At 39.0% G+C, this 22,350-nt stretch overlaps 1 protein-coding gene across 4 annotated transcripts in view; it reads left to right on the top strand.

Moving 5' to 3' along the window:
- Positions 1-22,350, top strand: part of FRMPD4 (FERM and PDZ domain containing 4) — a 314,233-nt gene that overhangs the window by 227,594 nt on the left and 64,289 nt on the right. For 3 of the 4 annotated variants that reach the window (XM_051608839.1, XM_051608840.1, XM_051608842.1), the window contains 2 exons: positions 16,395-16,555; positions 18,851-18,953. In XM_051608839.1, coding sequence (XP_051464799.1) covers positions 16,395-16,555; positions 18,851-18,953 — 264 coding nt within the window. The remainder of the gene's footprint in view (positions 1-16,394; positions 16,556-18,850; positions 18,954-22,350) is intronic. The other variant, XM_051608841.1, reaches the window with a different exon arrangement.

The following is a 22,350-nucleotide window of genomic DNA, read 5'->3' as shown; positions in this document are numbered from 1 at the left end:
AGCATCCTTTCAGTATGGCCAGAATTGCAGAGAAAGCAGGTTGATTGAGCAGACTGAAGACAGTAGTGGTTGATGGATGGTGAGATAATAACAGTGGCCAAAGCCTCCCGATGTTTCTCTGCTTCCCACAAACATCACCTTTGTCCTGCCTGGGCTGAGTTTCACTCAGGTGTTGCTATAAGTCAGGCTGCCAGTGGACTCAGAAAGGAATTAAATCTTGATTGATGCTAGCACTTAGCTCTGAGAAAGCATCCTGGTAGAAGAACAAGTAGGGGTTTTGTCAGTCTCTGGGAGGAGGCTGGAAGGAGATTATGGAAGTTACGAAGGTTAGTAGAAAGTTTTCCTTCTAATCATTCCTGCGCTGAGACTCTGTAATATCATAAGACAGTGTTCCTAGTAATCCAGAAATTTGAATTTCCTCTTGGCAGTAGTGACAGTTTACCACACAATACAAAATTAAAAGGAATTGAAGCGCTTGCTGATGAGTGGCTTCTCTTATTTAACCTCTACCAACTCTCCTTTCCATTCCTTCTTCTATTGCATGGTCTGACTGTGAAAAATTCTCCCTGGACTTGGTGTATTTGTGTTCCTTGTTTTGATTTTCTCTCCCATCTCTCTTCAAAGGTTGTATGTATAGCCTGTGCTGGGCACTTGGGTTTTGTTTGTTGTTTTGGCTTTTTCCAAGACAGTCCCAGGGTATCTTCTTACAGGGACGGAATTCTTCTTTTGCACCTGGGTATTCTGAATTGTTGTGAGGCATCTACCTATATTTCAAAGAGAAAAACTTATGTTTTATTTAAACAGTGGTTTACTTTTCCTACCCTTCTCTTTTAGGAGAGCAGAAAAAGAGAAATTTCATTGATGAAGTGTAGCAGATTTATTGCAGGCATTTTCTGTTTGTTCAGTGGTTGCAGGTTTTTCTGGGTTGTTTTGTGGGTTTTTTAAATGTTTTATGTATTTGAATCAGGCCAAATCAGGAGGTAGAAATACACTTTCTACAACTGGCAATGTAATAACCTACATAACTCTACAGAATGTGAGTGCAGGAGTTTAAATGGGACTTATTCTAAAATATACATCATTTTATCCTGCTATCTCACCTATAGCAAAACTGTAATTGTCAGACATAATGTCCCCTGAATCAATGATGCTTTAGAGGATCATATTTTTTCCAGACCAAAAAAGACATTGTAAACCATATTCTACAAGGATATGAATCTGATTGAAAATGTAAAACATTTCCAATATCAGTTTCTTATGTTTATGGAGGTTTTGATGGAACACTGAGGAGCTTACTTATCCATCGCTGGAGAAGACTTGCTATTTTCTCTTGCCAGATGTCTTAATTAATTTTAGAAAATAGTAGAGTCAGCTTTGTCTTTTTTTAGTTCCAATTGTTTTAAACCAATTTGGAGAAAGAATGACCCCTTTTTCAAAACAGAACTTAGAGAGCAATTTTATTTCCATATGTGACAGATGTTTTCTCCCCTGCCCCCAAATGTGAATTATATAGTTTTTGAAGTTAAACTACTTGTCAGAACTGAGTAAAACTTCTCTAATTGATCTGAGTTCTTGATTTATGGAATAATAAAAAATTGATGTGCATATTTCATTAAATATAAAGACTATATGATTAAAATTCTTCCATTTATAGACTAGACTTTATGTGATCTGAAAAAACAAAGATTGGTTGTTTGAGTAACTAAAGATGTGAAGGGCTGTTTTTTCTTTTGAGGAATATGTGCTTCCTACATATGCTGACCTCTTACTCTGTTAGAAAGTTGGTCTACTGAATATCCAGAAAGTTATTTCCTACTTCCGCTATGTAGGCTGTGGAATGCCCAAGAAGTGCATAATTTTTGGAGAAGTTGTGGTGCTTTGGCAGATAGTTAAGTGGTCATGGGGGTGTAGGGCTGATAGTGGGACTTGATGATCTTGAAGGTCTTTTCCAACCTTAATGATTCTATGGTTGCATGATTCTGTGTCAGCAAAGATATTATATGTGCATTTATGTGGATGTTGCTGAGTTTGTGGTGTTTAAGAAACCAAAGCTGAAGGAGGAGGTGACCACTGTGAAGTCAGTGTGGTTTGGGAAGGTTTTGATCAGTGGGTGCTGCTGGGGCATAGCTGAGCAGAGGGGCAGGAGGGTAGGTGAGCCCACATACATCCCCAGAAATAGGGCACAGGGTGGCCTGAAGGCATTATGACTTCACGCTACTGGCTGAGCTCTGCAAACAAAATCATAGAATGGTTTCAGTTGGAAGGAACTTTTAAAGGTCTTCTAGTCCAACCTCCCTGCCATGAGTGGGGTACATAATAAACTAGACCAGGTTGCTCAGAGCCCTGTCCAACCTGACCTTGAATGTTCCCAGGGATGTGGCATCCACCACCTCTCTGGGCAGGCACTTCTAGTGTTTCACCACCAATCAAAAATATCTTCCATAGATCTAATCTAAATAGGGGAGATCTTTCTGGGCTGAAGACAATGTTTCCCTGGAGCTGTTGATCATATAGATGCTTTAATGCAAGGGTCCATCAGAGACTGCAGGCTTTGAGCAGTTCTTCTGGAAAGCATAATTTAAACAGCTGCTTGGAAATACTGAGAGCTTGACTCCTGTTCCAGTGTGTTAGACTGTTCTAACATCAGTTTATATGCCATGTAAATGAAAATACAGGCCTTTGGTCCCCTTGAAGCAGTGGGCTCAGACCTAAGTAGGCAAGTCTGGCTCAGCTTTTCATTCCTCGGTGGAAATGCTCTTTACATTTACTTTTATAGTAGACATTTAAAACCAAAGTTCAGTATGCTTTGTGTGAAAACTAAAATGAGGCCACAATATATTTTGTAGAGTTGAGAGTTTCACTGATATAATTATGCAGAAGTTTCCCTCTTTTTTTTGGTCATGTGCTATGCCATGTAGTATTAAATCTACCCTTTGTTTTAAAGGCCAGTATGGTTCAATGATGTTGTGGGAAAATTAAAGTGCTTTGGACCAGGACGTGTGATCTAACCATAAAATGCTATTATAGAATAATACCCTGTTTAATTGAGAGAGGGTAAATTGGGGACTTCTTCACCGGAATGTTTCCTACAGAATCAATTTATCCTTATAGTAGAGACTGCAGCTTATCAGGGGGATAGTATTAGCCTAAATTTAGTTACTGCTATGTAGTTAGATTATGTCATGGATGATGTTTAAACAAGTGTGTATTTCAGGACTCTTGTTATTTTCTGTTCTCATTTGGTTTTGTAGGTTTTGTTGTTTGTTTTAAAGCCTTTCTGAATATAGTATGAGCCAGTGGCTCAAATCCATCTTTAATCTTAAGTTTAAGATAATAAATTAACATATCTCAGAATATTAGGGCTTACTGTCTTCAAGTTCAGCCTGTTCTGTGAATCTGACTGGTATATGTACAGAAAGAGAAATTTATTTTTGCATCTTGTATTACAGTAGGCTTAAAATGTGTAGTAACAGTGACCAAGATTTTATTTTAATTGTACTTGGTTATCTGAAAGTCTGACTTTCTAAAGACTTTGTTTCAGCAGTGTATTTAATGAGAAATGCAATGGTGTTGTTTCTCATTTAAAAAGTTAAATAAAATAAATAAATATTCCATAATACTCTTTGTACGTTTTCAGTTCTGAAACCTTGAAGGTCCTTAATTTTGTGTTTAATGAGGCTTTCCAGAATTTCTTAGTTTTTCAGTTACAGATGAGAGAGGTATGTTTGTGGCTTAAGCAAAAGGAAACCATCTGTAGAATAGTTCTGAACTCCAAAGTGAGGATCATCATCGTTTGGAATTAACTTAAAACTGTTAAGTATGATAGAAGTTAATGATACATACAGATGTTAACAATGAATTCTTCCTGATGCACAGGAGGAGCAGCTCTCCTGGACCACTGGAGCTGTTGCGGGTGTCAGTGACACTGGCTGTGGTTGCACTCTCTATGTGTGCTCCTGTCAGACCCGATGGGGCTGATTGTGGCAATAACTCTCTATTTTTTGGTGCCCTCAGTGGAGATTCAAGGGAAAAGTGAGTTCTCAAGATCTTGCAGGATTGCCTCCTTTTTTTTTTTTAATAAATGTCTCAAATATGTGGATCAGAGTTCAAAGGTAAAGCTTGTAGAACATAATCATATATCAGTAGAATGAATTGTGAAAGTTCTAACATTAAGCCTATTTATACCACTTAACTGTCTTGCATTCTTTGATAACAATTTATTACATGTATAAAGACTGCCTTTTTCGTAAGATTGTACCAATTATAAGGCAATGATAATTAAATTTGAGTTTTATGTGCTCTATTTAGAATGCAAAAATGCTGTATTAAAAATCTTCATATTTCTGCCTCATCAAATTAAATGCCTATTTAGAAAACTTGTAAAGCTCTACTCTGTATTATTTACAATAGGAAAAAGAGAAAACCATGGAGCAATTTGTACTCCTTATTTCGCAGAAGAAATTTCATTCTTCGTAATTTGTTACATTTTTCTCAAAATTATTAACTTGTCTTTAAATGTTAAAAAATATATATTCCTGGTAGGTGAAGAATAGTAGAGGAGCCATATGTCATATTAATACATACCTTTCTTCTTTGGTTTTATCATTTTGATTTGCTTGTAAGATGCTGGTCTGTGATTGTTGCTGTGTAGGCAAGAGTTACACAGCTCACCTTGCCTATTGATTTCTTGTTTTATTTAAGAAGTTGTAAGTTTTGTTTTTCTCTGTTAGGAAAGAGCATGATCCTGGTGTCTTACACTTCACAGAAACTTCACCTAAAATAATGATTCCTGTTAGAAAATACTAAAATGAACAAAAAGTTTGGGTATGTTGGTGGATCACATAATAAATATTTGTGTTAAAATATATCAAGAATCTCGTAAATATTTGGAATATTAGTAATATTACTAAAATTGGGTTAGACATTGGCTGATTATTAGCTGGATCAATAAATTCCTGTGTTTTGCGTGCAGGAATTTATGATCAGTGCTTGTTATTCTGTTGTACTAATGCAGACACTGTCTGGGACAAAGCGTCTTAAGCTTAACCTGGAGATACACCGTTCTCCTTTAGAGTCCCTAGCATAGCATTTTATTTCACTTTCTTATGCTTTGAAATCAGAGCGTTTCACTAAAACCATTCCATGCCGTCTGAACTCCCATTCTGACACATTTAGTTTGCCTGCCTTCTTAAGAGGGCACTTCCACTCTCAGTGAATTGAGACTTTTTGAGATGAACAGGGAGATTTGATATGCTGATCAGCCTGGCTGCAGCTTCCACTATAATTCCTTTTTTTTTTTTTTTTTTGGTCAAGGTTACTGTAAATGACACTTGTGTTTGACCTTCTTTACCTGTAAGTAGGTGGTTTCTATCTGAACAGGCTTCCCTGAAGCAGTTGTCAACCTGGTTTAAACCCAAGGAGTCTGTTCTGAAATGTCAAATACTGCCTTTTAGCTCCTTTACCTCTTGAGGAAGCTTGCTGGCAGTTATGAATGCAAGGAGGCAATGTTTCTTGTATATCATTACCATGCATAATGTCTTGAATAATATTTATATAAATACTATAGAAGATAATGGGTTAGTAATTTGGCATATTTTTTTTTCGTCCAGAGGTAAATAGAAATTACCCACAGGCTTTAGTGAAAGCTTCTTGAATATAATGAAGCTGAAATATGATCAGCAGCAATCCTGTTTTTAAGGTATATAAATTATTCTGTGGTCATTAGAAGTGCTTTTACTTAGAGAGGTTAGCAACTTACTTTTAAAAGAAAAAGTAGACCCAGAAAAATCATTCAGCCATGTTGTGCTAAAGTATAGTGAATAATCTATCAGGAAAAAAAAGATCAAATGCACCTGATTTTTTCTTCTTTCTATACCCCAAGTTTAATTTTTTCATGACAGCCTCACCTCCCATCAATGCAATCTGTCATTCTAGATTATTTCAGTAAGTTCTCTTTTTTTTGCATTTGCTGAGGAGTTATAATGGCACACTCCCAAATCAGCAGTCAAGAAGAGTAATCCTCTCTATTTGTATGTTGTTCAAAGAAAGGTGCAGGAGAGAGATGATTTCTCTTTTTTCCTCTCTGTCCTGGAGGCCTTCTCTGGAGTTGTTACAGAGTTAGATTTGCTTTGAAGACTGACTGTGAAGACTTAGTTACAGAATGTGAAGGCTTGATTTTGGGGCTTTTGTGAGTTATTATGAAAATCTTTTGAATTCATTCTGTACACCTTGGTTGCTTGTAGATCCCTTTCACTTTACATAAATTAATTTTTCTCTTGTAGCTGGAGAATAAAACGTTTTTTCATGCTCTCATTGCTTCAGTGCTGAAGTTGAACTTCTCCACAAAAACACAGTAACTTTCTAAGCTTCCCTGTGCTTCAGTCTCCAGGGAAGAGAATTCCTGCCCGGTTTGGGAAACTAGTGACAGCTCATTGTACTGATGTACAGACTGCTACTCTGTAAGCGCCTGAACTCAGAGAAACTCACATTTCACACAATCTTAGGGGTTGGAAGGGACCTCGAAAGACCATCCAGTCCAACCCCCCTGCCAGGGCAGGATCACCCAGAGCACATCACCCAGGAACGTGTCCAGGCGGGTTTTGAATGTCTCCAAAGGAGACTCCACAAGCTCTCTGGGCAGCCTGTTCCAGTGCTTTGTCACTCTCACAGTAAAGAAGTTTTTTCTGATGTTTACCTGGAACCTCTTATGTTCCAGTTTGCACCCATTGCCCCTTGTCCTATCACTGGACATCACTGAAAAAAGCCTGGCTCCATCCTCCTGATACTCGCCCTTAACGTATTTGTAAAAAAGAGAATCTCCTACAACAATTACCTTCCTTTTGTTCTTAGCAGAGGCAGTCCTAATGCATGGAGCAGACTGCCTCGGCAACTCCCTGGACAGACCTTTGTCTGTAACCTCAGTTACCTGCTTTTCCTGATCCAGGCCCATATACCTGCTCTATAAGGGCACACGTGAAGGTGAGGGAAGCCGGGAGCGAGTTCACCTGTTGCCTCAAGCAGGGACCTGCTTCCAGTTTCCCTCTTCTCTCAGGTCCCCTACCTCTGCCAGGTGACAGGAACGCAGGGGATCCTCTGCTTCTGATGAAGCCTCCACCTTAAGGTTTTGTCTCAAGGATGGTAGGGTATTACTCCACCAATCTATTTCTCTTTCACAATCCCGGATACTCCATAATCTTCCCACCTCCTCTTTCAGCTCAGCCACTAGGCTGAGTAAATCATTCACCTGGTCACAGAGTACACAGGTGTTGTCTCTGCTCTCCTCCGATACGACTGCCAGGCTGAGACATTCTGTGCAGCCAGAGACCTGGACAGCTGCATTCTTGGGAGGGATGGATCTCTGTCTGGGTTGCCACTGTCCTCCTGGCAGTGGTTTTTGCCTGAGTGGATACCATGGCTAGGTCCTCTTCGGGGGGGTGATGATCACTAGCCGAGGTCTAACCTTGAGCCAAGAGGGGGCCCGTGCCCTGCTCCACCCTCACTGAGTTGCTGCATTGTCCTTTCTTCTAGTCAACTCCTGAACCAGCTTCCAAGTGCAGAGGGCTGTACCGACCGGAATGATACAGTAGTTTATATCCTTGGGCCTTTAACTACATGATTGTGCATAAACTAAGCATCTGCAGTACTGAGTCCCCTCTTTATATCTACTAACTGGTATGTTGCCACTTCTGCCTGATTGCTTCTTGCAGCTGATGTTTAGTTTCCACCTGAGCAAGACTGTGTTTTGCTGAAGAGGCAACAGGTGAAATGCTGGGTTGATACAGTACCTCTAGAAGGGCTAGCTTTGGTTCAGGAGCCCAGTAAACTGTGAAAAAGAGGATATGAGTAGATAATTCAGAGCCATTGATTTGACCCACTCATCCATTAAGTTACTGAAAGAATGAGGAAGGTTAAGTTCAAAGGAGAAACAAATAGGGTTTATTTCTGCTGTGAGTGCTTATCACTCTATGTTCGTAACTGAGATACCAGGAGTTAGGCAGGTACAGAGATGCTAAAGCGAGGGCTTTGGTATTTCAGCTGTTTGTTCATGTCTCTTCCTGCTGTAGCAAGGGTTTACAGTGAGCACATTAAATCTGGATTTCATCTTCTTACCATGTTATCAGGATACCCACACATAGCATTTACAGAGTGTGGCATGCACATTGGAGCAAGCCTCCAGCATTGCACCGGACCAGATTTTTTTAGCCAGCAGCTTTCCTAATCTAATCAGAACCTTAAAATCTATTTTCTTGGCGTTTTTCCTCCCCCTTTCTTTTTTTAAAATTCCAGTTGGACAAATCATTCAAGTTGAGCTGGAGATGGCAGATCCATTTCCTAACTGGATGAAGAACACTGGCAACTCTTAGCACGGGCCTGTGCTGTTTGCTGCAGAGCTGGACTAGGTGGGAGCTGAGAGATTGCTGTTAATGGGGTTAGCATCGAGCCTCTCACAAGCAGGATTAATAGGAATTGTTTGTTGTGTTTTCCAGAGGACACTTGCAGCCCAAATGAATTTATTGTGTATTTGCAGTTCAGTGAATTTTCTTTTTTCCCTTGCTGTGTCTTTAGCTTCAAAATCATTTATTGATGCATGTACAGAAGATAATGAAAAGCTACATTTCAGCTCATCTTTAAAGGCCTCGGTGTAGTTTATTATCCTAGAGTTGCTTAGATCACATAAAGAAAAATGCTTTTTGTGGGGGGGAAAAAAAAGGTATGCTTCAGATTCTACCTCAGTAAGTATAAGAAATTCCAGCCCTGGAGGAGAGCCAATAATTCTCATTTCTACCAAAAAGCATCTCACACAATTTCCGTCTTGAAGGACCTGGACCAGGCAGTTGGCCAAATGCCCTGCCATCCTCAGCCGTCCCACCAGCCCATGCTGCAGACCCAAGAGCCAGCTTGCTGAAAGGCTCCTTCCAGGAAGGAAATGTCAGTGACTTGGTGGGATCCTAAATCTCTATTCCAGGAAAAGGCAAGGCTCAACTGGGTGCTGCATTTGGAGCTCTTGGTATAACCAGCTACTGTTACTACCAGCCTTTCTGCTGCCTTGCTCCCTCCTGCAGTCAGATTGCTTGCACAGCCCCAGCACAGGGCTTGCCCTGGAATTGCTCATGGGGAGCAGTTGGCTCTTGATCCATCATTTTAATCCACCCAGTCTAGCAGATAGGAATAATTTGTGAGCTTCCTTTGGCTATGAAAACCTGCTCAAGCCAACAAATTTGGCCCTTGAATCTCCTTCCACTTACAGGCTTTGAAACCAGGAGTATACCTGCTGAAGTCAGTGTCACCCTGGTGGGAAAAGATTGCTGGGATGAAAAATGGATGGAAAAATGCCATTCAGTGCAGTGTGCAGCAACATAATGACACATTAAGGGAAGGGTTATCAAACATGCATTATATGCCATGTGTACAAGTACAATTTAGACATACTTATCATCAGTGCACCGAAGATGGCTTTGCATTTCAGACAGTGAGGAAGGCAGAGTCTGGCATCATGCTCTGCTTACAGAGGGGGCAGTTCCAACAGTCAGGTGGCCATTGTTGCTGGGAGTTTATTTCCTTCATTTGGGAGAGCTTCTCCTTTAAGATTTTTTTCTAGTGTGTTTAAGTGTTGAAAACCTTATTAATTTTAATTTTTGTCTTTTTTTTTTTGTTCTGTAATGCATTATGTTCATAACTCCTCTCTGCAGGGTCCCTTCATATCTTTCCTTCCTATCCTCTGAGGCACTTTCTTCACTGTGGCTAATTTTCACTGAAATGCTTCTATGCAATTTCAGCTATTTGGCTGGTGCCTGAAAAGTCCCATCCCAATACAGCTGGCAGGAAAATCAATGTTCGTCATGAACAGAGCTCTAGAAATGGTTATGGCCATCCTGTGGGAAGAAAAATAAAAGGGAACCTCTCTGACAATCTGCAGATACAAAACTCAAAACAAACAACTGCTAGTCTGCAGTTGGGGCTTGAGGTTTTGTGGATTCAAGTATAGAAGTTTGTTTTCTCTCCAATATATAGTGTTCGTACATTGTTTATGCAGAATGCAGAAGCATTCACTTATTACACATGTAATATTCACAAGACGAGGGTGCTAATTGTCATTGTAAAGTTTTTCATGGATTTTTCCCAGTGCCTGAAGCTGAGCAGAAGTCTTTTTTATCCCTCTACATTTGTATTCATGTCAGTTATTTTCACTGCAATTTGCTTCACTTTGTCTTGCCCAACACTGGAGGAAGAGTGGATTTGGAATTTTTTTTTACGAGTCAGATTTCCCTGTATCCAATTTTATCAAAAAAGCTGTCACCAACTTCTTCTGAAACCAGCAAACTTTTTTTTTCTTTCTAATTACATTTTTACCGTATGTTCATCCAGATGGCATATGCCAAACATTTTCTAGGGTGCTATAAAATGACCTGACTCTAGAGGATTTAACTGTTGAAGAATCTTAGGGAAAAAAAAAAAACACATCAGAATTTGACACCGGGGCAAAAAAATAGTTCTAGAAAGAAATGAAGAAAGAAAAAGATAATCTGATAAATCTTCCCAGATATATCTTGTGTCTATGATGTTGAATTCTCAACACACACACCTGCACAAAACCAGTGAAAATGTGGAGGGTATTTTATTGAAGTGTTAAAAGTTGACTCCTTTTTGAACAGTTCAAAAGAAAACTTTTGTCTGTTGAATATGTCCAAAAAGAATTCTGGAACTGTGAGCGAGTCTTTGGTTTGCTGCAAAATGGAGCAGAAAAAGAGTTTGTCAAGCCAACAGCTTATCTGTAGGAGCAGCAGTTTTACTTAGCAATGTAATAACTACTTGGGCGCTTTTGTCCTGAAGCATCACTTACAAGTAGAAGACAGATACAGTTGATGCATGATTTTGACACTTGTGTCCTCGTTCTTAATAATTCTTGTGGGATTTCTTGGAGGAAATAAATTAACTTGAGGTACACTGAAACATACCAGGAACTTGAGGAGAGAAGGAAGAAGATTATTTTTCATATTTAGCTATTATTTAAGACAAATAAAGAAAGATCAGTTTTTCATCTTCTGGAAAGTTTGTCTATTTGTTCTCACCTGTGATGGTTTATTTTTTAACTGTCATTTTTGTTTTGGTAGTCTTTCCAGATTATCTAGGGGAAAATGGTAACATACTCTCATGTTATTATCAGTTTTCATAATATTGTCTCAAGCCATTTTAGTTAGTGCAAATTCCTGAAGATAGATGATTAAGTGAGAATCAAATCTACTTTCTTTTGTTGTTGAAATAATTTTAATGACTCCCAGTTACAAAGGAAATTTTGAGTGCATCACTCAAAGCTCTGCATAGGGTATAAACCAAGATGTATTTTTGAGGCAGGATGGGCAAAAGCTGGTGGTCTCAGGGAATTAGACAGTCAGTTGTAAATGAAAGTTTGTTTGGTGTCCTTAACTTGCATAGGTCTTTTTGAAAATCACAGCTACAGTCATCAAAGCAGATCCTCTGCACCTTCCAAATTAACGAGACAGGATTTTAGTAGTGTTTAACAATTTGAAGTGCTTTTGTTATATCTGAATTAAAGCTTTGGTAAAATGTCCTTCTCTCCATCATCCTCGCCCTCTCCCACTCATCAGCCCATGAGTGCTTTGACATTTCCACAGACCTTTCTCCATCATTGATCAGGATTACACCTGCTGTGTCTCAAGTCAAAACAGAGACTATTTTGTAGTTAAATCAATCTGTATAGCAAATATTGTAACTATTTAAAAGCTAAGGGTTAAAACCCTCATAATTGAGAATTGGAGTTAACCTTTGAAGCCATTGAAACAAGCTGTAATACAGAAATACAAAATGGAACACCAAAATGCAGCCTGTCTCTACACTGTCATGGTATGATGCAACAGCCATTTAATTACAGTAAGTTGTTTTAGTGTTTATGGGTGTGCAGCTGTATTTAACTCACCTTTAGGTATCAACTTTTCTGTTCTTTTTTTGGGTGTCTGTGCAGGTTGGAGCTAAAGTTGTTCGTGTGCCTTTGTTACGTACTTAAAAAATAATGTTTGTCGTAACCAGGACTGCTGGATTCATGCCTTAGGTTTTGGTTTCTTAGAAGAGTTACACCCCTAAGCATTTTACTGTGGAAATGCAAATTCCTGCATAACAAAATTCAGCCTGCTGAGGACAGGCGTTTCTTACCTTCCCTAGACAAATTCTCAAATTAATCCACTAAATATTATGGAATGACATGTCAAAATCCAAAGGCTGAACAAGCATTGTGCTTAGATACTTTGCTTTTAATTACTAATATGCACTATTAAATCAAGCTCTTGTTTTAAGTACACTCTTTGTTTAGATATTTCTTGGGTTATCCAACATGTTATTTCAATGAGGAAAATACTAAGAAGGTTCCCATAGAAAGTTTTACCAAGTTAATAATTATGAAGCTAATGATGTGAAGATTCAAAGTGCCAGCCTTAAGCCATACCTCTGACTTTCCTGAGCATTAATTTAGGCATGCACTTGTTACATTAGGCTCCCCATAAAGTCCTGGTCAGCTGAACTGTGTTTGCAGGTGCTGGCTGCCTTGTCACAGTGGTGAGTGTTCCCCAGGGTACTATTCTTTCCTAATTTTCTTCCTCCTTCACTGACTGTAGGACCCTTTGTGGATGAGTGTGCACACCAATTTTATGCCACCCTGCAGTGCCTGCATTCTGCTCAGTGTGTTGGTGCAGTCACACTAAAGTGCCGTGTCTCATTTCCCCTGTTACCTTCTATATTCTTCAATGTAGTTGCTACAGAGAGCTTTTGAGCTTAATTACTTGGAATTACACTTCTGCTGTGATTTTCCATAGCTGGTAGTTTATCTCTCCGAAGAGGCTGGTATATAAAATCTCTGTTCAAGAAATTCTCTAACAATTACTCTCCTTAATAATGGCAGCTGTCTCCCACTGCTCACAGTAAAAGTAAATCAAAGAAGATAGCCTTTTGTAAAGCAGAGACTCATCTCAGTCATTGAAAATGGTAGGAAATAAGTACCTTTTAAAGGCGATCTAAAGGCAGCTTGTGTTTGTATATGTGGAAGGAAGAGCTCATACTTAAAATCCTCAGCTTTTTCCTTTTCTTCCATTTTTCCTTTGGAAAAGTAAATCTTTAGGTATAATCTAGGCACAGTAACATCCAAACACTTTTTTTTAATTATTATTATTTTTATTTTTTTACTATATTTGAAGCAAATGTGAAGTTTGCAGTGTTGGAGTTAAAAGATATTTCAGTCTGTAAGCAATGCTCTGTGTAAAGTTCTCCAAGGTGGCTGTTTTCAGACTACATTTATTAGAATCTTGTTTAGAACTCTTTGCATAGTTATTCTTCAGGAGTCAATATTTTCCATAGCTGAGATGGAGATAAAATACCTCCAATTAATTCAAAATTCAAATTAATCTTGAACTATGGTACTACAACTGGCATTTCAATAATGAGTTAGCTGCAGGAGGAAGCAGGTTTGTCAACCATCACACAAAGCTTTGAGTATTCATCTAATCTCTTCTGGGATCATATTCATGTATCTTGCTGCTGTCTCGAAATACACTTCCAGCATACTGAATGATACAAGAGTATCTGATGCAGCAAACTGGAAGTGTGAAATGCTGAGCCTTTTTACTTGATGTATTTGAAGGTGGTTAACCTCAAAAATCAATAAAACCTGCTGCGCCACTCAGAATCCTGATGGACTGCTCCTTGCTGATCCCTTTGCTTTGGCTTTGAATAACTGCTGCTGGTGCTGCAGATTCTCAGTACAAGCCAATGGATGCAGTAGCTGGAGCGAGGCGTCTGCTAGCAGAGCTCCTCTTTTGAGCAAACATCTGACTGCTCTTGGATTTGTTATCTCAACTGCAGCTGTTGGAGGGTTAATGGGGTTTGAGTTTTTGTTGGTTTGGTTTTTTTCTCCTTTCTGTGATTTAGTTTTCCAATGGGACTACGCAAGTGCTTGAAGAGAGAGGATGTACAACGGCAGGGAAGTATTTCTCAAAGGCTTGAGCAGTATTTTCAAGTTGCTTGTCAATACTGCATTTCTTCTTTGGAGACAGCGTTGGCTCCTAATGCCCCAGTTACAGAAATGGAAACAGCTATTAGAAAGGAATAATTAAATAGAACGTTTAAAATTTGTAGGAAATTTGGCAAGGCTATTTTGTATTCTATACCAAAGCAAAGTTCACAAGTTGGTTTCTGAAATACCAGTGACACCTCAGAAAGTGTCCCTTTTGAAAGATGGGGTTTGAGTATCTAGAAGCCCAAATCATAAATAAGAGTTGATGGGGATGAGGTTATCTGGGAGGTCTTGAGGATAGATTTCATAAAGAATCTGAGTAAAACTCTAGATTTTCTAACAGTTCTTTTGAATAACATACTATAAAATTATCTAAAATTAGTAGAGACAAACTGGAGAAACAGGAGGAGGAGGAAAATGAAGTGTCAGATGTGATGTTCTACCTAGTAAAAGAAACTACATTTTCTTTGCTGACTTTACCTTATACTAGGAGAGCACAGAGATACTCTTGCTCCTATTTTTGTAAGGAAGTAGCTTCTGCTACCTCTGATCATATGCATAAAAAGGCAGTATGTTACTCTTAGGCAGACCGAATCTTGTCATAAGGAAAGAGACATTATTTGAAGAAAAGCCCTAGAAAAATCCAATTACAGGAATAAACTCCCACTGAGATTCACTAAGATTATGCTACTGTTTTGCATATCGATAATAGAAGCAAATCATGGAGAGAACGGAAATGATGTCATACCCAAGCTGCCTGTGTTGGGGAAAGATCAATTTTTGCCAGTCATGGATGTTAAAAAGGGATCTCTGAATGATGCCTCTATCCTTATGGACCATTTCTCTGGAGTTCTTCAGGGAATTGTATTTGGAGGTAGAAAAAGACAGGAAGTGAGAGCAACAATTCTTGTCACATAGAATATCCCCTAACACTCATGCTATAGCATGTTACATGTAAGATTATCAAGGATATGGGAAACTTACTTAATTTTCATATTGTTGATTATTTTTCAAACTGATGATACTGCCTGCTGCTGTAAGGATATCTGTCTCTCTGATGTTGCATGCAGCATTCTTAGACTGGGCACCTGGACATTACCTTTCTCAGCACAGGAGACCATGCCCTTCCTGCAGGCAGGGTTGCAGCTTGGCTCTATTTGCCTTCCACATTTATCCACTGAGAGCTGGTGTTAGTTCAGCACCTGCAGATTTACAGTCTCATGAAAATAATAGAAAAGAAGAGTTAACTCTCAGCCAGGCAGCTTTAAATAAATACTGTCTGAGCTCTGTCAAGACTCAATTACCTGATGCTATGAGCTGTAGTCTGTCTTCATACTAAGCTGACCAGGCATTGCTTGTTGTCTGCAGTGGTGACTAGGTTTCCTGAAGCACACGAGTTCAATTTATGGCCTTTGGAAGGGTGTGAGACCGGAGTGGTCTCTTTGTCTGTCTAATTTGCACTAGGAATTTGTAGCTGTGATTCATCAGGGAGCTCCAGGCTTTGGGAGGGAAACAAAAAGTATGTTACAGTTCAGTCTGCATATAGCGTTGGTCATATGTCAGTGATTATTAAGGTTAATTTAGCAGTCTCTATGCTTTTAAACCATTATCTCTTTAATGGATATGTGATGTTGGATAGCTCTCATCCTTTTTGTTTTCTGCTAGAAAAAACAAGATCTTTCCCTCCAACCATAAGAGTTTTTTCTTCTAGGTACAATAAGTTCACTTCATCGTAACACTATAGCTGAAAATAAAATATTTTAGTAACTGATGATAAAATAGTTTTCTTTATATTTATTTATTTATTTTTCATCCTGGAACAGTTTGAAATTACTTTGAAGAGTTTACCCGGTTAGTAAATACAGAGCTGTTACCTGGGCCTTGGCTAGTCTGTTTGAGAGGAGACAGCTTGGAAACTTGCTTAACATTTTAGAAAATCAAATCTAAATGTGTGTCCTCTCTTCTTGCAAAAGGCTGGCAGACTCTAATACTTATGTTTGACGTTATGAGTAGGTCACTCTATCATTTTTCCCTTCCAAAAAATGAAGGATGAAAAGTTCAAGCACAGATGACACAGACTTTACTGTTGGGTTATTTTTCTTTCATATATGGGGTATGATTAAATGTGTGCTGTCAAAGAGAGACCTCTTTATCAGATGATACTATTGATTAGTATTTGAGACCCTCCAGGAGCATTATTACTTTATGTATAAGAAAATCCAGTAGAAAATTGTTAAGTTGATGCATTAGTTCCCATAGTGAGAAAATTTCAGCTATTCATCTCATATCATTGCAGAAATAGCTTGGCTCTAATAGATACCACAAAATCATGTTTAATGCTTTTTTTCCTTTTTCCATCTTTTATTTTCTTTCACAGTCACATGACACAATCAGCCACATTTGAAGACCCTCGAATAGAGAGCTGCCAAATAACCCCTCCAGCCCCTCGGAAAGTGGAAATGAGGAGGGATCCTGTGCTAGGATTTGGGTTTGTGGCTGGTAGTGAAAAGCCAGTTGTTGTACGCTCAGTAACACCAGGTATGTTTTCCCCACCTGACCCCAAAAGGAAACCTACTGAAATGAAATACAGTTACAAATTTAAGTACCGTTAAAATATTCAGGCAGACAAAGTAATCACAAGTACTAGGTAGGATTTTAAGCCTTGTATTACTAACTAGTTTTCCTCCTTGCACTCATTTTTTTAACGTTATGTAAATGTGCTAACAAAAAGCCAGTTTTAGGTTATTGCTCTGAGCCATTACTTTTGTTTGCCTGAAAAAAGCTGACCCGTTTCATTCAACTCCCTGTTCTGTTTTATTGGTTTGATGTCACCTTCATTGCCATTGAATCAGTGTTTTTAAGAGGTGTGTTGAGTTGCAAGATAAAACGGACATATTTTTCATTCTTTTTATCATCAGCTTCCCAAGGACAAACTAGGTTTCTAACCATGACATTTGATTGGTTTTTAAAAAGAGGATGTTATTGCTGTTTTGTTGTTTGTTGTGGTTGTTTGTTTTTTTTAAATAATACTTCTTTACAAATATGTGGCAAAAAGCCGTGTCAGAACTGATCCCTAAACTTCTTACTTGAAGTGAAAATTAGTGAGGTTTGTGGTATTTTTTTCATTTATGGGGGACAAAACCTGGGACTGCTCAGCCTCCCAGATAGCTGGCTCCTGCTGAAAAGTTCACTTGTTACATAAAATTGCCTTGTAGCCAAGGAAGGAGATTTGACTTTGCTCTTGTTCAGTATGTTCTCCAGAGCCCCTGCAGAGAGCAAAGAAGAGGCAAAATTGACTTTGTGAAGTTCTGATGTAATTTACCCACATGTGTGCATTGATTTTATTTGTATTGCTTTCAGATAAAGTGAGCATTGTAACTAATATTTGAACTGGGTCCAGACAGTTCTTTTCTCCCAATTTAACATTATTAATGCATTTTTTTGTGAAGTTCAGTTTGGAAAAGGTGTTTATTTTGTTCTATTCTGAGTGAATAGGAGCAAAGATGAATTCAGGACAACATTCTTGTACATAGATTTGTAGTAATTTTTGCTGGTTATATAAATGAAGTTTTCAAACCAAACAGAGGAAATAAACAGCATTAGCTCAATTGTTGAATGAACTGATTTTGATACTGATGAATTCTCTTTTAAGCCTTTATCTTCATATTGGGAATATTACTGATTTTTTATGTATCATCATTGCAGAGTTTAACAACAGAAGACTAAAGAAAATATATATGTGTTTTATTAACTGCTGCAATGTCACGCCCTCTTCTGGGCATGTAATCATGTTGAGAAGCGAAGTATTATGTGCATTTTATAAGGCATAGACTCAACATGCCTTTCAGCAATGTCAGAATCCAAAGTAGATAGACATAAACTTTTTCACTGTGAGAGTGACAGAGCACTGGAACAGGCTGCCCAGAGAGGTTGTGGAGTCTCTTTCTCTGGAGACATTCAAAACCCACCTGGACACGTTCCTGGGTGATGTGCTCTAGGTGACCCTGCTATGGCAGGGGGGATGGACTGGATGATCTTTTGAGGTCCCTTCCAGCCCCTAACAAGCTGTGATTCTGTGTGATTCTGTGATATACCTGATTGTCTACTCAAACTAATACTAAATAGCTGTGTCTAACTGAAAGTGGCAATGCTTTTGGATGTACATAGAAGTTGTGTTCATCAAGTGGTAAGAATCCAGAAATGAAGAGACTCGGAGGCTGGAGGTATAGGAACTTACTGTCTGCAGATGGAAGGAAACAGGTTTGTTTTGCCCAGAACAGGAAAGTCAGACGAGAGACCTATGAATGACTGTCAAATATGTAAATCATGTTTCACAGGAAGGAGGAATAAGATGTTCTCCAGTATTCCTTTGCCTGGGACAGGAAACAGTGTGTTGCAACCAGAAAGATCTGCTTTATTCACTGGGGAAAAATACTTCAGTAGTTAAACAGGATCATTTCTTTACAGGATGGTATAATATCAAACAAACCTTGATAACGGATGAGTAAGGTATGATTGATCACACCTGAAACGATGAATTAGGCTACCTCTTATGGGTCCTTTTGGCCCTCCAGAAGACCTACCCTAATTTTTAGGTGCCTAGATGTGGCTTTGGAGCTTAACTTGAGGAACGTCAGCAAAAAGACACTAGCTAAGCCAGTAGCTTTCAAGATTTTCCTGGTAAGGAAGTGCTGGTAGTGTTAGAAATAACGTTTGTATTAAATATGCCATGAGCTGAAGACAAAAACACTCATAGCATGGGAACAACTGAGTGTATCTGTGCATTTACAATGGTTTGCTAACCTTTTTTTTTTTTTCTTCATTTGTCTCCAGGCGGTCCCTCTGAAGGAAAGCTTATACCAGGGGATCAGATCATAATGATTAATGATGAGCCAGTCAGCACTGCTCCAAGGGAGAGAGTCATCGACCTTGTCAGGTAGTTGATGTCCTCTCACTTAAACTATGAACCCAGTGGTTCATTGCTTGTGCAATCATTTGATAATACATCAAGTCTTGCCTCCTCATGACTGAGAAAACAGAAAATAATGCTACTTTGGTCATAATGAAGAATATTGAACTATTTTAGTTTTGAAATTAAGTGTCCTCTTCAAGGTCCTCTGGGTAGTATTAAAAAATTGCTAAAAAATGTTTGTTAAAACTTTGTTATTGAAACTGCTCCAAAATACTTGGGTATCAGAAGAGGAATAGTATTTTTCTGGTATTTATTTTTTGTATGACTTGTTGAAAAGATAATTCTTGGAGCAAGGCAGCTCCAGTCATTGTGGCTGTATTACCTTTTTCACATGAGGAGAGCTGAGTCAGGTCTGTCTTATGTGAAGAGGAAAGAAAATGCAGTGGGGTGATTTTCTGAGAGCAGATGGATGCATGTAAATGGGAGTATGTGGAAAAGCTCAAAGAATGTTTGGGTGGATTGCAGGTAGGTGAGGTTTTGTAAGAAGAGCAGGTAGGATTCATGTAGATACAAGGCAGAAAACAAGACAAAGAGACTGTGGAGAGTGCAGGATGAAGAAATGCCAATGTTTTTAATGCGATGTGGAAGGACAGAAAGGATAGGGACTCTTAAATACTCAGGATGTGGTAAAAGATGTGTAGTTGACATAATAATAAGCTTTGCATTTTTAATAACAAGAGAAGTTAGTGCATTGCATAGAAGAATTACCAGTAATTAAAAAAAAACAACATATAAAATATTATTTTAAATTCCAGTACTCTGGTTGCTGGATGCCAGTTTTGTTTATTTATTTTCCTTCTCATTGATGTAAACTCTGAATTGCTGGGTCTAGTCAATTCCTGGGATAGACACTCAAGTTCCAGTTGTGCAGGTATCTCTCATTAGAAGTGGTGGCTGTCAGTGTTGTCATTGTTGTAATGTAATTTTGAAAAGTAACATTTTCTTCCAGAAATTTGGGCAGGAGATGCCATGATAGTTGTATTCCTCTTGCAGATCACAATTTGAGCAAATGGCTGCCCATTTGCTGGGGATTCAGCTGTGAAGCAAACTTCCAAAGGAGATATGGAAATGGTATACAGATGCCAGCAACACTCATGCTTTTATCTGTGTTAGGCAGGTTTAGAGCAAATACAGTACATTTTCAGATTTTAAAAAAGAAGATTTAACCAGCAAGTTAGCTAACAGAAACACAGCATGTTAAGCGGGGACTTGGATGTTCTTTTTTTTCATGATAGAGACCCGATGAACTGCAGAAACTGTCCTGTTTCAAATAAATTTCTGTTCTGGCCATCAGCATAAGCCTCACAAATGGGTCTTAAACTCATTTTTTATGTCTGCATTTCATCATAGAGCAATCACATTGCAGCCTTCGTTCTTTCCCTGATTCTTTGATATGTGAGTAATCAGAATGAGGATCTCTTTATTTCTCGGCTGACAGCAGTAACAACAAGGAAAATAGACTGATTAGGCCTGAGACATACTGGGTTTATTGTGTGGCTGATTCTTTGTCTGCCTTCAAATGAGAAACTGTAAGAATGTCACCCTTCCCAATTAGGTTGACTCCATAGGTAGTGTCTTAAATTAAGTGTTGTTGCATTCCAGGGGAAGCTTCTGGTGACACATTTCTTACACTGCAATTCTACCTCTGCTCTCAAAATCTATCTGCTGTCGGCATTTTGACAGAGACTCGTTCTTTGATAAGACTCAGAATAAAATATATTTGGGTTGTATATTACAACATTTGAAATTAAGAGCTTTCTTTTCATGCCATTGGGGACACCTGGAATGATTAGACACTCTCACTGTGCAGGCCTGACACTACAACAGAAGTGATTCTTTACACCAATGAAATAATTAATCCCTTCTGTATAATAGAAGGTTTTGATATGGGTCAGAGACATCTGCAACTTTGGCAAAGCTTGCTCTCAGTTTTCAATGTACATGGACGTGGTATCAAAGTTGTATTTCCCAGCTGGTAGCAATATAGCTATGGTCAGCAATGAGCATGTTTTAGATACATAGGTTAGGCAATGGGTATAATAGGAAAATTATAGAAGAACTGGAATGGGATTTCTGGAGGTCACCCAGTGCAACCTCTTGCTCAAAGGGAGTTAGTGTCAAATTTAGACACGGTTGCTCAGTATTTGTCAAGTCAAATTTTTAATATCTCCAAAGATGGTGATTTCAGAACCACATTAGGCAGATGTTTCAGTTTTAACTAATGTCCTTTCAAAAATGGCAGAGAGAAGCTTTTACAGGACATGAGCCAACTCCCTTCACAGCCTTAGATGCATCCCGTCTAGGTCCACACGCTTGTGAGTGTCCCTCCTGCCTAAGCAATCCCTAATTCAGTCTTTGTCTGCCATGGGTATTACCTCTGTTCCCTAAATCCTGCCACTAAGCACAAGGACCAGTGTGGCAGACCTTGCCGCTAAAGACCAAAGCCCAGAAAGCATGGAGTACCTCAAGCCTTTTCAGTGTCCTTCCCCACCCCATTTAGCAGCAAGTTCAGATTTCCCTTGGCTTTCACTGCCGATGTAGCTGTAGAAGGCCCTTCTTGTTAACTTGCACATCCCGCACCAGTTTAAGTGCCAGCTGCGTTTCACAAACTCCATCCCTGCCAGGCCAGGTGGTGCCTCTCTGTTTCTCCTAGGTAACCCCTCTCCATTTTCATCTCTGGTTGGCTTCTGTTTTGCACTGGATCTTGGTCAGGTCTTCACTGTGGAGCCACACTGTGTCGTGCTGTGCCTGTCTGCTTGCTTACAGATTGTAGTAGACTGTTCTGGCACTCGGAAGAGGCTCTCCATGAAGATCACCCATCTCTAATGGGCTCCGGCCCTTCAGAGCTGCATCCCATAGGACCCTACCCAATGGTGCCCTAAACAAGCTGAAGTCTGCTCTTTAGCTTGGACTCCCCTTCTGCCTTTCCCTCAGGATCTTACACTGTAGCATCTCATGGTCGCTGCTGCAAATCAATTAGAAATTGATATTCCAATGCTGCATTTTTCCTGTGATTGCCTGGTCTCTTGCTGATTAGGCATAAAAAGGTATATTTTATGTTCATGATGTGAAGTTCTGTGGCTATTTTTATGCAACACTCCCTCAAAGCTTTTTGTAAAGTCAAGAAACAATTTGTCTTTATAATTGCAGAGAGTGCGGAAAAAATTAATCCACTTTCAGAATACAGACATAAAGGTCATATTATGCCAAACAGAGAAAAAATACAGCAAACTGCATGAGAAAAAAAAAGACACATTTCCTAACTATATGAGCATCATCATGCTTTAACAAACTTAGCAGAACTCAAAACTTTCAAGCAAAAGTTTGTACAAATGCTAGCTGTTAAGTCAGACCTGAATGT

This window comes from Apus apus, chromosome 1, assembly GCF_020740795.1.
Source record: "Apus apus isolate bApuApu2 chromosome 1, bApuApu2.pri.cur, whole genome shotgun sequence".
NCBI lineage: Eukaryota > Metazoa > Chordata > Aves > Apodiformes > Apodidae > Apus > Apus apus.
The sequence above is the reverse complement of the archived record's forward strand: the minus strand, read 5'-3'. Positions and strand labels throughout refer to the sequence as shown.